This window comes from Cannabis sativa, chromosome X (genome assembly GCF_029168945.1).
Source record: "Cannabis sativa cultivar Pink pepper isolate KNU-18-1 chromosome X, ASM2916894v1, whole genome shotgun sequence".
NCBI classification, from domain to species: domain Eukaryota; kingdom Viridiplantae; phylum Streptophyta; class Magnoliopsida; order Rosales; family Cannabaceae; genus Cannabis; species Cannabis sativa.
The window spans coordinates 46240642-46256757 of record NC_083610.1 but is presented as its reverse complement, the minus strand read 5'-3'; the positions used below and the strand labels follow the sequence as shown (position 1 = coordinate 46256757).

Genomic DNA, 16116 nt, shown 5'->3' with positions numbered 1-16116 from the left:
GACTACATCTCGACTATGAATGGTCGAGCTCTACTCTGTATAGTCGAGCTCTACACTAACATTTCAAGAATTAAGACTACATTGATCGAGCTCTACTAAAAGCAGTCGAGATTTATACTAACATTTTAATTATAATTTCGACCATTTATGTTCGAGCTCTACTAACACCAATCAAACTATATAATATATCAAATAGACTTTAGAAATCTCAAATATATTTGGTGAAGTTCTACCCATTTACCTCATCATTTGATTGAGTTGTTGTTGTGCATGTGAGAGGAGTTGGTTCGTTCAAAATCCACTGTCATTGGATTGGTTGTTTTGGATCTATAATACTTGGTATTTTGCTTCGTGCTATTGAACTACCAAAATATAATATGTTAGAGTTGAACTTAGGTGATTGAGCAATTGCATAACCTGAAAATGCTAATCATAAGTAAATATGCATAAGCGTCAATCGGTGTAAAAATAAGAAAAATATCACTCTTGCATAAGAAAATATAATATAATCTTTAATTTCAAAAGTTAATTCATAAAATAATGTGATATTAATATAGTAGTGTATTTATTTAAATTTAGATAACAAAACAAATAAAATGAGATTTCTTCATAAAACAAGAAAAAAAGTACATGAATTAAAGAACCAAAATCCAACCAAGTAAAAACTTAACTTTAAATTTAACACAAAAAAAAAAAAAATGAACAAAATCTCAATTTATATTCCATTTGTTTTACACTAATTGAAGTAGAGAATGATGCTCATGAATATGTATATGTATTGTTTATAAAAAAAAAAAAAGTATTTGTATTATGTGTTATGTGAATATATATATACATATATAATATGATATATTATATAAATTGAAGAATATATATAATAAAACTTATTGGAATGATGATTAAGTTAAAAGAATTTTTTAGTTTTATCTATGGAGATTGTATTGATTACAAATTAAGGTTTTATTATTAGGGATTTTAAGGGAGTAGATAATAGATTTAAGGAGAGTAGGTGGAGATAGGTTTATGTAAAAAAATCTTAAGAAGAAATAGTGAGATGAAGAGAAGAAAAAATAATAGTTAAGTTTATTATTGAGGTTGGTTGAGATGAAAAAAAGAAGAAGAGAAGAAGAAATAAAGAAGAGGAGAACAAATATGGTCTTCAAGGTGTAGATTAGGGTAGGTGTTTAGGTTGTATTTAAGTGGCTATATTAGTCGTTTACCTTTTTAGTTAATAAAAATAATTTTATAAGAAGGTTATTGGGCAAAAATAGTTTTGAATAAAGGTTATTTAGCTTAATATCCCATTCACTCACTACTTCCTCTTTCTCTTCTTCCCTCTTCATTTACAGAGCACTAATCCTCTCTCCAAAGGCAATGCAATCCAAATTATCACACCAAAATTCATCACGTATTTCCTCTTTCTCTCTCTTTTACTATCAAATTCTTCGTCTTCAATTTTTCCGCTTTTTCTTAGTTCCTTACTTTGTTTTAGCGATCATCTCGAGAAGTACTTGATCTTAACACTCGAATCAAAAAACGTTTTTTTTTTTTTTTTGATGAATCAGAAGTTATGTCGTATTATATTAATCCATTTTTAGCTAGATGACAATGATTAATGTCAACATTGCTTGTGTTAATGATTAATGCTCCATATTTTATTTTGGGGCACCTTTACCTGTAATGTAAAACGGATTGAAATGGCTTCTAGGAAGTTCTTTGCATCAATTACTGCAGAAGAAGACAAACCCTTTGATTTTCTCCGTGCTCTATACGGTATGAAATCACTATGAAGTAAAATGTTGAGTCTTCCATAATATGTTGATAATCTTGATTTTCAGCAATGCAATATTTGACATAGTTTGTTATCTGTGTAAAAATAACATGATCTAGTTTAGAATTCCACATATTTAATCTAATTTTCTCCTGGAAATTTGACTAAAACTTGTCTACTTGTCTCGTCTCTGTACCATGTTTGGTATTGACTTGTATATGATACACTATAATATTTTGGTATAAATCAAATTTTCAAATAGTGTTATACAAAAAAACGATATAAAACACAATTTAGTATATACAATACCATACTATAGTGTACCAAAAGAATCCTTAATGTACTGATTACTGCACTTGTTATTTATGTTGAGCATTGTCATATAGTTATGAGAAAGTGGTTATCGTTTCCAATCCTATACTCAACTATAAACTTTTGCTTTAAAGTACGGCTTGTAGAAGAACCATGTTGTTGTGTTGTGGGATGCTTTTTGAGTCCTGTATCTACTTCAACTCATTCATTTAAGTTTGAATGAATGACTAAAGATTGGTATGTTTCTCTTTGTTATGTGTTTTTAGAGGGTAGTATAGCAGGAGCTGCTGCTGGTGTCATTGCGGAAGCAGTGTTATATCCAATTGATACGATAAAAACTCGATTGGAGGTATGTTCAGTGTGCCTAATATTTTCCTACCATCCAACCATCTTTAAGGAGACATTCTGAAAATCTTTTGAGTAGAAAGTAATACATGAAAGGGTCCCCATATATTGTAGGGTTAGGAAGGAGCCTAGTAGTTTCAAACCAAAAAAAGGGGGGTAATATGTGGAATATTAAGCTTCTTGTGAGAGTGAGATTTCTCATCTTAATATATTTGGGAGGTGGTGGTTTCTCAGGGTAATATTACTAGGGAAATTTACAAAAATATTGGAATTTGAGTTAATTTTTACAAAAATACTGTCACACGAAAAAGTTTTTAAAAATACTGTGTTTTTATAAAACACCAGTAAAACACAAAACAAAACAACTCAAAACAACAGTAGAACAATTAAAAAACACCAGTAAAACACAAAACAAAACAACTCAAAACAACAGTAGAACAATTAAAAAACACCAGTAAAACATCAGTGAAAACTTAACATAGTATACTGCAGTATGAAACTTATAAAAAAACACAGTAAAAAAGTAAAAAACACAGTATTGAACGGAAATCTTATTGGTTCTTTACCGTGGGTACACTGTCTAAGATTATGCATTTTCTGGTTTCATGAGTCTGAATGTATTGTTTCTATTTTTTCTATCATTCTACATGCGATTTTTAAGCCGAACCTAATTTTTAAGTAACTTGAAGAAATGGTATAGAAATATAAACCAAATAAAGAACTCTAACTTCTTGGATATTGGGCATAAGAGTGACAATCAATGAATAATTTGTTTCTAAACAAAATTTCCCTATATCTTTTGTGTTAGTTATAAAAGGAATTCAGTGTGCTATGAAGTATTCCGGCACATTGTTTTGATTTAATAACTTTTGATGTAAAGGGTCATCTTTGAAGATGTTGAGAATAACAAAGAGTGTGGATAAGATATGACAATGTGTATCATTATTGATATACAATTTCTTAATACTTTCTTTCGAGTTGTCTAATTCTTTCACAATTCATAATGACAATTTATTCTTCTTTGGTGGCTTGTGGTTAATGGACATTATTTTCTTCACAGGGCTTATGCTGTACGTGTAGGTGTGTACGAGCCTCCAAAGCAGACACTATTAACTTCATTGCCTGAGAAGTTTAGTGCTTTAGCACATCTGGTATGTTTTCATAAAAGTTTAGACACTATTTGGTGCATCTTTGTTTTCCCCTTAATACACATCCATCAATTAAAAAAATTGGTCAATGTTGCATCTCAGTATGCACTGATCACTAGAACATAAATTTCATTTTAATATCTCCAGCTCCATGCAGACTGCAGGTATTATTGGGGGTGCTGCTTCTTCTCTCATCCGTGTGCCTACAAAGGTAATTTATTATGTTTCTTTTTGTTGGAATTTATTTTACCAGGATCTTAGATCTACTCACAAGTATGTTTATTAACATCCTAAATAAGAACTTTCTAAAACGATAAATTAGACACATATAAAGTTTAAGAAACCTTACATTGGGTGCAGCGGAATAATATGACTCCTTCCGTTCAGATATCTAGCCCTTGATTCCTTTCTGTAGCAGAGCATTATCAATATCTGAACCTGGATCTCTTTCTCTGAATCTTTGATGCTGAATCTCCTTCGCTGATGATCTTTCTTCACGATCTTCCTCACTATGATTGAGGTATCACTTGATGTGTGTGGGCACTACTCATACACTAAGGATTTCGAAATTATCAAGGAAGAAGAGAGAGAGTGGTCAGCTAAAGATAGGGAGAGAGAAGGCTCAGTTTTTTCTGAATAGAAAAAGTCAGAAGAAAAGTGTAATTTTTCTGAAGCCTTCACTATCTATTTATAGCATTCCACTAGGGTTAGATTTGAATTATATGGCATTAAAATAATGAAAAAATCAATTTAAAAAAGCTACAAAGGTGGCCGACCATACACTTAATGGATTGGGCCTTGGGCTTTGCAATTTTGCAATTTTAACACCTTTTGTATCTGATTTTCTCAAAAATGCCAATTTCCTAATTCAAACATTTAAATGCCAATTCTAACTATTTAATAACTATAAATAATTATTAAATAATATTGTCATTTATCATATTTATTAATTGAACCATACAAAGTATCATAATTAACAAATATGCCCCTATTAACTCTTTCTTTACAATTTCGCCCTTACTTAGTGAAAAATTCACAAATAGACATAGTCTAATTTGAGAATTATAATTGATTAATCAAAACCAATTACATGAGTCTTACAAGCAATATTATCTCAACTAGTGGGGGGACCATGGGTCTATATAACCGAGCTTCCAATAAGTAGATCAAGAATTTAGCACTAAAATTCACTAACTTATTAATTCTTCGTTGAATCCACGCATAGAACTTAGAATTGCACTCTCAGTATATAGAATGCTCTATATGTTCCACCATATAGACACATCATTAGTTATCCATTGTTATAATCCTAATGTGATCAATGATCCTCTATATGAATGATCTACACTGTAAAGGGATTAAATTACCGTTACACCCTACAATGTATTTATTCCTTAAAACACTTGACCCCGTATAAATGATATTTCAGCTAATGTGAAATGAGTACTCCACCATTTATGTTCGTTTGGTCAAGCTCGAAGGAGATCATCCTTTGCTTACTATTCGCGAGATAGAAGCTATAGATTCCATGTTTATGCTAGCGCTCCCACTCAATTGCACTACCGTGTTCCCAAAATGTACGTATCACCCTGACCTAAAAGTAGGCTTAACTAACAAATCAAAGAACACGAATAGCCTTTCAAGATTGAGCCTAATCATATCAGGATTAAGATCATTTGATCTAGGATCAACTTGGCGATATTGACTTGAATAGATATTACGGTAAGTTTAATAAATCTAAGTCAAAGTTCAATATCGGTCCCTTCCGATGCATACTCCATGCATCCAACCTGAGCTTTACTTTAACCAATGTTCTGGAAAGAACATAGTATTTCTCCAAATACAAGTAAACTCTTGTTGTAGATTATCATATCAGTAAAACCCTATGTCTGATAAATCTAGGAAACTTTATTCACATAGTCATGTTTACTTTCCAATGTGTTGACGACACAATAAACAGGATCAAGTATGTGAAAAGGGTTTCAGATGAATTTATACATTATGTACATATAATCATGAAATAAATCATGTGAACCATGCAACATTAAATGTTATTTCTGATCTATATTAATAAACAAATCTGATTATATTGAAATGAGTTTTATTTAGGGCATAAAACCCAACAAACTCCCACTTGCACTAATATAAAACAAAAAGTGCGTTTCAAATAATCTCAACACCTTGATATGCAAATCAAGTGTAGTAGTAGTAAACTCCTCGTAATAGGATCTGAAAGGTTGAATTAACCACAACCTTTTCTCCACCATTACTCTTCCTTTAATCACAAAATCATTGATAATGTGAAATTCCTCTCTATATGTTTACTCTCTTGGGATACTGGATTCTATACCTTTGGCAACTACTTTTGGTTAATCAGGAAATTAACACTAGTAGTTTAAGGCAATTTGGAATGGTGCCAAAGATGTATAGAACTTTCCTTAGACTGAATAAGTAACTTTCCTGCAGCTTTAACATTCAGTCCCTTTCTGGTAGACCTAGAGACTTCAGATAGGTTTTTACACTTCTCCAAAATCACTATTCCACCCCCAGAGTAACCACCATCTTATCAGAAAGATTTACTAGCACATAGGCAAATTTCGAAATCTGATATGGTGTAGTCTAAGAGTTTTAAAACACACTCTTATAGACTAACATATAGTTCCTCTTCTTTATCTTAGGATTTACTTGATTGTCTTCCAATGTTCTTCTCCTGGATTAATCTGATACCTACTCATTACTCCCACTCAACAGCAGGTGTCTGGTCTAAGGCATACAAAAGCATATCTAAGACCTCTCACTGTTGATATAAGAAATTTTTCCATGGCTTTATCTTTTCTGGAATAGTTGAGACTTTTCCTTAGATAAATAAAATCTATACCTAAGAAGTTGTGAAGCTTCTATAGATTGCCATTAGAAAGAAAATGCTTCAGCATCTTACTAAAGTAAGTTGCTTGCATTAGAGTAAGTAATTACCAGGTATACCACAAGCCATAGGTTTAGATAAACTCAAACCTATAATACTAGGAACAGGAAGTTTTGTTAAGTCCATTGAATGGACTTATAAACGAAAATTTCCTTTTATGTCCTTGTAATAGAAAACTTCAGGTTATTCCATGTGAATGGATTAAACCATAGTTCTATTGGCTTTTCTTCTTAGTTTCTTATCTTGACAATCCATTAATTGTTTAAACTCACAATGGATTTTAATCACTAGTGTCTCCCAAGTCATAAGAAGATGAGTTCCTAGAAACTCTCCCACTACGACAAGGTACCGTGAATTATGTCGAAGAAAACTAAATGGTATTGATCTCTTCGGTTGTGACAAGACAACAGAGGCAGTGGGATCATCATATGTCATATAAGATGATAGAACACTTTTGGAATCAAGAATTAAGTATCTCCTTTATTTGCTACTTGTTTTTCCGGACTTAGTCATTTTCTTAGAAAAGTAGTATTTGTTTGAACAAACACTTTCTTATCTATTGACAATGGGATGGTCCACCCCTAATCACTTAGAATAGCTAAGAAACCATGGTTAACAGTTCTAGCTTTTCTTAAGATTTTGATTAGGTCATCCATGAATCTAGTAATGATTTACATTAAGTATAAAACCATTACATCATTCTGAAATTGTATTACCATAGAAGGATTTAGGCAACGACTAGTAACTAATCATCAACATGCAACTCGAAATTTCTGGGGAGGTAAGTTTGGATATAATTCAAAAATCAATTTAATGATCTTTGAACTGCATATCTACTAACTATTTCTCCACCCCTATCAGTTCGCAAGATCTTTAACCACTTACCTTAATGGTGTTTAACCATTGCTAGAAATTAATGAAATTTTTCAAACATTTCAAATTTCTTTGCATAAGGTATAATCTAGAGTTATCGTTTTAAGAATACAACGAAAAACTTCATATCCACCCTCGAATGTACATTCATGCGAATGAGATGAACTACTTTCGGTGGATATAGGCATATTAACTCTTTGCGAGAGATTGATCTTGTCAAATCCACTATGAACAAGATACAAATGCCATAGATTAAGAAAATGTGGTGTTGTCTATGATGACATAGGTTTAGTTACATCAAAGAGTTCTTAGAATACTTCAAGTGGATCCCGGTCACAGAATCACCTAACTCACATTCCATACAGCTTTTAATCCATTAATAAAAGATGGATATTAAACACTTGAGAAAGTGTAACCGTATTGTATTACGGAATTAGAAATTTAAGAAAATTTCTATTTGGAATCTAAAATTAAAGTCAAAGACTTAAATTCAACCAAATTTAATGAGTAATTCTTTCTTGGACCACCACTACTAATACAAACTCTAAGTCAGATTTGCCCATACAAGTAGGAGATTTCTAAGATTGAGGATTTTTATCAATTGGGAATAGAATTTCGGGATTATAATCATATGCGTCATTTAATTTCTTAAGAGAAAATATAATGACATGAAATGATTTATAGACCATTCATCCAATGATATATTATGGAGCTAATTCGAAATGAATAAGCTAAGAGGAATTAGGATAATTTCGTTTATAAATAAGAATCCAACGATGCTTCGATTAGCGAAAGACAAAGTAATCTTATTCATGTAATCTTCTTGTTTCATATTGTAAAAATACTAGTCTAAGGTGTCATCAATTGATGAACAAATTTAGATGTCGCATATACAATATTTATCTTTCGAGATCTAACACTATTATGTATGTCTAATGGTGAAAATCCACTAGGGATTTATCTCATTAGATAAACAAGCCAAGTTAGACCAACAATGAAGATTCGAAATTAAACTACAACTTAATAACAGAAAATAACATGGTTCAATATAAATTCATACACAATTCAGAAATTATAAACATATAGTAAGTAGGAATGACAAGTGAAAATACTAAAACTTACAATCCTAAATAATTTCCAAGGTTTTCAACAACCGATATCGTTGTCCCGTTTAGGCGAGAGTCAAAGCTACCATTCATTGAATAGAGTTGTCACTTCGTCTAAAATGTTAAACATTCTAGCAACCTTTTATTCGATCAAGATTGGAATTCGGCGTTGTCCCGTTTAGGCGAGAGTCAAGGCAATTCTATCTTATGAGCTTCCACCATTGTTTCATAATTTGCAAGTCAAGTATGGTCGCCACCATTAGGGTGATCCATACCATACAAAACACTTACAAACTACTTATCATGCGAGGTTAAACGGTGCGAAATTGCTAATGAACGTTCCTCCATTAGGGAGGATTACTCACTAAAACAAACGCGGTGTAAAACCCACAATGGAGATCGAATGTCTCTTGATAATAAAGCTCATTATTTAAAAAGAGTTGTATTTTCTTTTATTCTCTTTATTTATTCTATTTATTTTAAATATATATTTATTTATTTAAAATTTCCAATTTAGAATGAAAAATTCTAAATATAAATTTTAATTTAATATTTATAAATTTTACTTAGATGGATATGAAAATAACATGAATTATTTCCATCTTAGTAATAATTTCCAATAAATATTTAGAAAAAAATATTTAAGTTGTTACAAAATTAATTTAAATTAATTTACAACTCAAATTTAATTTTCTATAAATATATATTGCATTTCGAAAAATTAAAGTATATAAGAATACAATTTTCGAAAAATGCATATTAAAATAAAAAATAAATCCTGGAAAAATTATTCTAATTTAATGTTGGCCCAAAATTAATTAATAAAATTAATTTACAACAAAAAATATAATTTTCCTATTTAATTAAATATATAAGAAAAATTACAAATATTTAAGTATGATGATGAAAATCAACTTAAATATTAATTTTCTATTTAATTAAATACACTAGAAAAATACTTCAAGCAAAAATATCACCTATCTAGATTTTCCTTTGACTAATTAATTCTATTTCTAATAATATACTTTAATTCAATTTATTTTAAATTAATCAATAAATGAAAAAATCATTGATTTAAGTTGATCCAAGAATTAATTAAAATAATTAATTTACAACTTAATCTATTTTTCAAGATAAAATTCGAAATTCTAGCATTTAAGAAATACAATTTCGAAAATTGATTAATAAAATAAAGAAAAAATATATTTTGAAAATTATTTAAATTTAGTTGAAAAAAAATAAATTTCAACTAAAAATAATTTTCTATTTAATTAAATGTCATGAAAAAGAAATATTTAAGTATGATGATAAAAATCAACTTAGATATTTAATTTCAAATTAATTAAATGTATTAAATTCAAGAAATAAATAATTAAGTGTAGAGAAGGCTTAATTATTAATCTCTAGTTTAATACTAGGAAAAAATATATTTAAAATAAATTGTACCAAAATTAATTAATAAATAATTAATTTCACAATTCTTAATATTTTCCTATTTAATATTAGAAATAATAAGTAGTCTATAAATAACTATCTAGAAAATATCTTATTTGACTAAGTATCTTTTCCACAAAATTTGAAAAAATATCTAATTTAAGTTGTACTAGAAAAATCTAGAACTTAAATATTTTCAAATTTAAATTTAATTAAATATCAAAAATTAAGTTGTAACCACTTAATTTGAAAATATTCCATTTTAAGTTAATATTTGAAAAGATATTAACTTAAAAAAAATATCTAAAGAATCTTAATAACCAATGCCTAAAATTCCTCAACTTAATTTTGAAATTTTGAATTCAAAAGATATTGATTTAAGTTGGTTAGTTGAAGATAACTAAATATCAACTTAAATAGGAATATTTAATGAAAAATTTAAATTAAGTTCCAGAAAGAATCTAGATGGTTATAATTCTATATTTAATTAAATACAAGAAAATACATATAGTTTAGCTTAGAATAAAAAATTCCTTAAACTATATTTTTCTTAAATTAATTTCAAAATAAATGAAATTAATTATGTTGCTAATCAATTTTATTAGGTTAAACTAGTTTAATTAACCTAGTACAGTCATTCAAATCAGGCAAATGGGCCTTCACAATTGGGGTGGTTTGTGTGAGGGGGTGCTGGGTTCAGTATGTCGTACCCACTTCTATGGCTCCCAACTCTCACACAAGGCCCAAAAGAGAGGAATTTAACCTTAATAAGAACAACTGTTATTAATTGAATAAACCCAAAACTAAATGGGCCTAAATAAAATCTATCAATGACTATGACATTTTATTTAGCAACATTAACCTATATGCATCTATAATAAAATTAAACACATAGGCTCACACAGGCACACTTTGGATGGGTCCTATCATGTTGCTAGGTCATACACAGATGAAAGAAGATTGTAAATATACCTGTTACAAATTATTATCTTGACCAAGGGAGCCATCAGATCATTAGATCTGGCAAAAAGTAACCATGGCTATTTGCAATCAAGTAATAATAGGTTTTAAAAACTTACACACAAGCTAAAACACATACTCCTGCAACAGGGTTAGCTGGATAGTTGGATGTAGGATTTATTTAATAAATATTTAATTTCGAAAATAATTAATTAAATAAAAAAAATAAAAAATTTCGAAAATTTTTAAAAAAAATTTAAAAAAAAATTCGAAATTAAAAAAAATTTAAAATTAAACCTACAATTTTTGAAAAATTAGGTTTCAACCAACCTAAATATCATTTCAAAAATTTGCTAACTACTTTTAAATTTTAAATGTTATTTTATAAATAAAAATTAAATAAAAATTAGAAAAGATAAATAAATATCTTTTTCAAATTTTTAAATGTAATTTAAATAAATAAAATAACAAAATTTAAAAAATTAGCAAAATATCTTATATCTATTTAAAATTACATGATTATAAATATCTTTTTTTAAATTTAAATATGGTCAAAATATCTAAAAAGATTTAATTACAAAATCTTAAAAGATAAGATATTTTTAAAATATCTTAAAAGATATTATAAATATCTTTAAAAGATAAGATATTTTTAAATATCTTAAAAGATATTATAAATATCTTAAAAGATATTATAAATATCTTAAAATATCTGACCTTAAATTTAAAAAAAATATAATCAAATTTAAAAATAAGATAGATTTTTAAGCAAAAAGATAAATACTAATTCTATTCAAATTCAAATTACACTAATATCTTGAATTAAATTAAAAAAAATTAAATTAATTCAAAATGATAATTAGAATTGAATTAGGAATAGTAATAGTATATATACAAAACCATACAAAAAATTGGAAGTTAATTCCATGAAAAAGTATGAAAAATTGAAGAAAAAGGAAAAAATCCGAAACTGTACGGACAGTTCTGCGATCGCAGGAAACTATCAGCACAGCCCCGATTTTGTCAAATCTTCAAAAAATCATAACTAATTCAAATAAAATCCAAATTGAGTTCTGTAAAAGGCTAACTTGCTTAATTTTTTCCATACTATCCAATAAAAATAATTCCAGAACCGAAATAACAATTATTTTTCACGAAAATTTCACAATCATCAATCAATCATCAAATAACACTCAATACAACATGATACCATCCAAAGAACATACAAACAATCGTTTTAAAGTCCAAATTTCATGTAAGTAAATCAATTACCATGGCTCTGAGGCCAGTTGTTGGAAATTATTTTACCAGGATCTTAGATCTACTCACAAGTATGTTTATTAACATCCTAAATAAGAACTTTCTAAAACGATAAATTAGACACATATAAAGTTTAAGAAACCTTACATTGGGTGCGGCGGAATAATATGACTCCTTCCGTTCGGATATCTAGCCCTTGATTCCTTTACGTAGCAGAGCATTATCAATATACGAACACGGATCTCTTTCTCTCGAATCTTTGATCTTTGAATCTCCTTTGCTGATGATCTTTCTTCACGATCTTCCTCACTATGATTGAGGTATCACTTGATGTGTGTGGGCACTACTCATACACTAAGGATTTCGAAATTATCAAGGAAGAAGAGAGAGAGTGGTCAGCTAAAGATAGGGAGAGAGAAGGCTCAGTTTTTTCTGAATAGAAAAAGTCAGAAGAAAAGTGTAATTTTTCTGAAGCCTTCACTATCTATTTATAGCATTCCACTAGGGTTAGATTTGAATTATATGGCATTAAAATAATGAAAAAATCAATTTAAAAAAGCTACAAAGGTGGCCGACCATACACTTAATGGATTGGGCCTTGGGCTTTGCAATTTTGCAATTTTAACACCTTTTGTATCTGATTTTCTCAAAAATGCCAATTTCCTAATTCAAACATTTAAATGCCAATTCTAACTATTTAATAACTATAAATAATTATTAAATAATATTGTCATTTATCATATTTATTAATTGAACCATACAAAGTATCATAATTAACAAATATGCCCCTATTAACTCTTTCTTTACAATTTCGCCCTTACTTAGTGAAAAATTCACAAATAGACATAGTCTAATTTGAGAATTATAATTGATTAATCAAAACCAATTACATGAGTCTTACAAGCAATATTATCTCAACTAGTGGGGGGACCATGGGTCTATATAACCGAGCTTCCAATAAGTAGATCAAGAATTTAGCACTAAAATTCACTAACTTATTAATTCTTCGTTGAATCCACGCATAGAACTTAGAATTGCACTCTCAGTATATAGAATGCTCTATATGTTCCACCATATAGACACATCATTAGTTATCCATTGTTATAATCCTAATGTGATCAATGATCCTCTATATGAATGATCTACACTGTAAAGGGATTAAATTACCGTTACACCCTACAATGTATTTATTCCTTAAAACACTTGACCCCGTATAAATGATATTTCAGCTAATGTGAAATGAGTACTCCACCATTTATGTTCGTTTGGTCAAGCTCGAAGGAGATCATCCTTTGCTTACTATTCGCCAGATAGAAGCTATAGATTCCATGTTTATGCTAGCGCTCCCACTCAATTGCACTACCGTGTTCCCAAAATGTACGTATCACCCTGACCTAAAAGTAGGCTTAACTAACAAATCAAAGAACACGAATAGCCTTTCAAGATTGAGCCTAATCATATCAGGATTAAGATCATTTGATCTAGGATCAACTTGGCGATATTGACTTGAATAGATATTACGGTAAGTTTAATAAATCTAAGTCAAAGTTCAATATCGGTCCCTTCCGATGCATACTCCATGCATCCAACCTAAGCTTTACTTTAACCAATGTTCTGGAAAGAACATAGTATTTCTCCAAATACAAGTAAACTCTTGTTGTAGATTATCATATCAGTAAAACCCTATGTCTGATAAATCTAGGAAACTTTATTCACATAGTCATGTTTACTTTCCAATGTGTTGACGACACAATAAACAGGATCAAGTATGTGAAAAGGGTTTCAGATGAATTTATACATTATGTACATATAATCATGAAATAAATCATGTGAACCATGCAACATTAAATGTTATTTCTGATCTATATTAATAAACAAATCTGATTATATTGAAATGAGTTTTATTTAGGGCATAAAACCCAACACTTTTATCACCACAGTACTTGTTTTCACTTCTTGGGTTTATATATTTTTATATTGCATTCTTTGGTCTTATGGGCTGTTTAGTTTCTTTCTTTATAGGTTGTTAAGCAAAGGATGCAAACTGGGCAGTTTGCTTCAGCACCAAATGCTGTTCGTCTAATTATAGCGAAAGAGGGATTTAAAGGTCTTTATGCTGTAAGTATCCATCTTTATTTTCAAGTATATATTATTCTTTTGAGCTTAACTTATTGTGTCACGTGCAATTCTTGTAATGAGCTTTTAGGAGTTTATGCTTGTAACACATAAATATATGAAGAATTCTGTGCATTTGACTTGATTGTGTTTGTGATATTTTAGGGCTACGGATCATTCTTATTGCGAGATTTGCCATTCGACGCCATTCAATTCTGCATGTATGAGCAACTGCGGATAGGATATAAGATAGCGGTACGTGGGAACGGTAATTATCACTTTAGATGAAGGTACTTAAAAGATCCATGGAAAAAAAAAACACCCTCTTCATACATATGAAGCAATTATATATATAATTAATGATTTTTCAATGTTACCTGGGGCATATTTTCTTTTTCCAGCGGAAAATTGGACTAGAGATATGTGGCTGGCGAATATTTCCTAATTGCTATTTCAGTGCATTTCCATCTTTCTTGGAAGATAATCCTCTAGTTTTGTAATTCTGTAATGTCCAAATGCCTTGCATCTGCTATAAAAATGATCAACTTACATTTTATGCAGGCACGAAGAGAGCTGAACGATCTTGAAACTGCCATGATTGGCGCATTTGCTGGTAATATTCCCTAGACACAACTTGAATGCAGAATTAATTTTCGGCTGCCATTCTCACTCTGATAGACCCAACTTCTTTCATATTTCATAACACTCTTTTTAAATTTCAATATTTTCCTTTCATCTCGCAGGTGCGATCACTGGAGCTATAACCACTCCTCTTGATGTTATAAAAACCCGAGTAATGGTTCAGGTACAGATTATTACTTCTTTGAGAATAATTTGTACATAAACCTTATCTTCCTTTTGAACTTTTGAAGGGGTCAACAAAACAATATAAGGGAATCTGCGATTGTGTTGGGAGTATAATGAGAGAAGAAGGCAGTCACATTTTTTTCAAGGTTTGAATGTCCCGTTAGTGTCACATTGTATTTCTATCTAATTCGTCATTACTAAGTTAAATGATCAGTCAAAGATAATTAATCTTCTAACCAACCAAATACTAGTTATTTTTTTTTCTCTCTCAAACAATTTTATCAATATCCCTTTGGGTATATATTTCTCTATAGGGTACTGCCCTAAGAGTGCTTTGTATTGGTATCGGAGGCTCGATTTTCTTCGGTGTTCTTGAAAGGACAAAGCAATTGATGGCAAAAAGGCGTCCCATTGACATGAAGAAATCTTCTTTCTTGGAGCAAGATTCCAAACTTTAGCTGCTAATTCTATATCAAGTTCTGTAAGCTTTACATTAGTAGTTTTCATTTATTTTTGATTTGGAACTGAAATCTTGAAAATGTTAGAAGTGAAATAAAAGGGATTAAAAAAAGACCAAATAAAAGGGATTAAGAAAACACTTTTATGTATCTAAGAAAAAAAAAATAAAAAGAATTAAAAAGAACATGATATTAGAATATTTTTATTTATGGAAATTATTTTCTAATTAAGGAAATGATTTTCTATTTAAGGAAATAAATAAATAATTGATTTTCTGATAAATGAATATTTTATATTCATTGAATCTGAACAAAATCAATTATGTAATATTCTATATATGGTCAGATTTCTATATTCATTACCTGATTTGATTTCCTGAATTAATTGTCAAAATATTCTGACAATTAATGTGGCGCAAATACTGATGGAGTATCTCACCTATAAATATAGGGTCTCGGTCCCCGAGCTCCTCACTCATTCTGAATTCATTCAGCAAATTCCATCTAAAGAGAGTTGAGAGAGCGAGGAAGCCCGAACTCCAATACCGAAGCTATCGCAGGGATTGAAGCTCAAAGATCAATGGCTGGAGGTACATCGATCCTT

The 16116-nt window shown here is 29.6% G+C and overlaps 1 protein-coding gene across 1 annotated transcript; it reads left to right on the top strand.

Annotated features, from left to right (window-relative positions):
- The first annotated feature begins 1697 nt into the window (after window positions 1-1697).
- LOC115708793 (S-adenosylmethionine carrier 1, chloroplastic/mitochondrial-like) lies at window positions 1698-15590 on the top strand. Its single transcript, XM_061106111.1, has 11 exons — window positions 1698-1773; window positions 2350-2432; window positions 2605-2663; window positions 3489-3611; window positions 3724-3787; window positions 14155-14250; window positions 14413-14502; window positions 14809-14860; window positions 14991-15052; window positions 15120-15200; window positions 15369-15590. The coding sequence occupies exons 1-11, from the start codon at window positions 1698-1700 to the stop codon at window positions 15510-15512; spliced, it is 930 nt and encodes a 309-aa protein (XP_060962094.1). The 3' UTR covers window positions 15513-15590.
- The last annotated feature ends 526 nt before the right edge of the window (window positions 15591-16116 follow it).

Bases quoted from the DNA above. Each gene is read 5' to 3' on its own strand.
- LOC115708793 (XM_061106111.1), top strand. From the start codon at position 1,698: ATGGCTTCTAGGAAGTTCTTTGCATCAATTACTGCAGAAGAAGACAAA. The intron at 14,861-14,990 runs GTAATATTCCCT...TTCATCTCGCAG, and splicing joins CATGATTGGCGCATTTGCTG to GTGCGATCACTGGAGCTATA. The intron at 15,201-15,368 runs GTTTGAATGTCC...ATTTCTCTATAG, and splicing joins GCAGTCACATTTTTTTCAAG to GGTACTGCCCTAAGAGTGCT.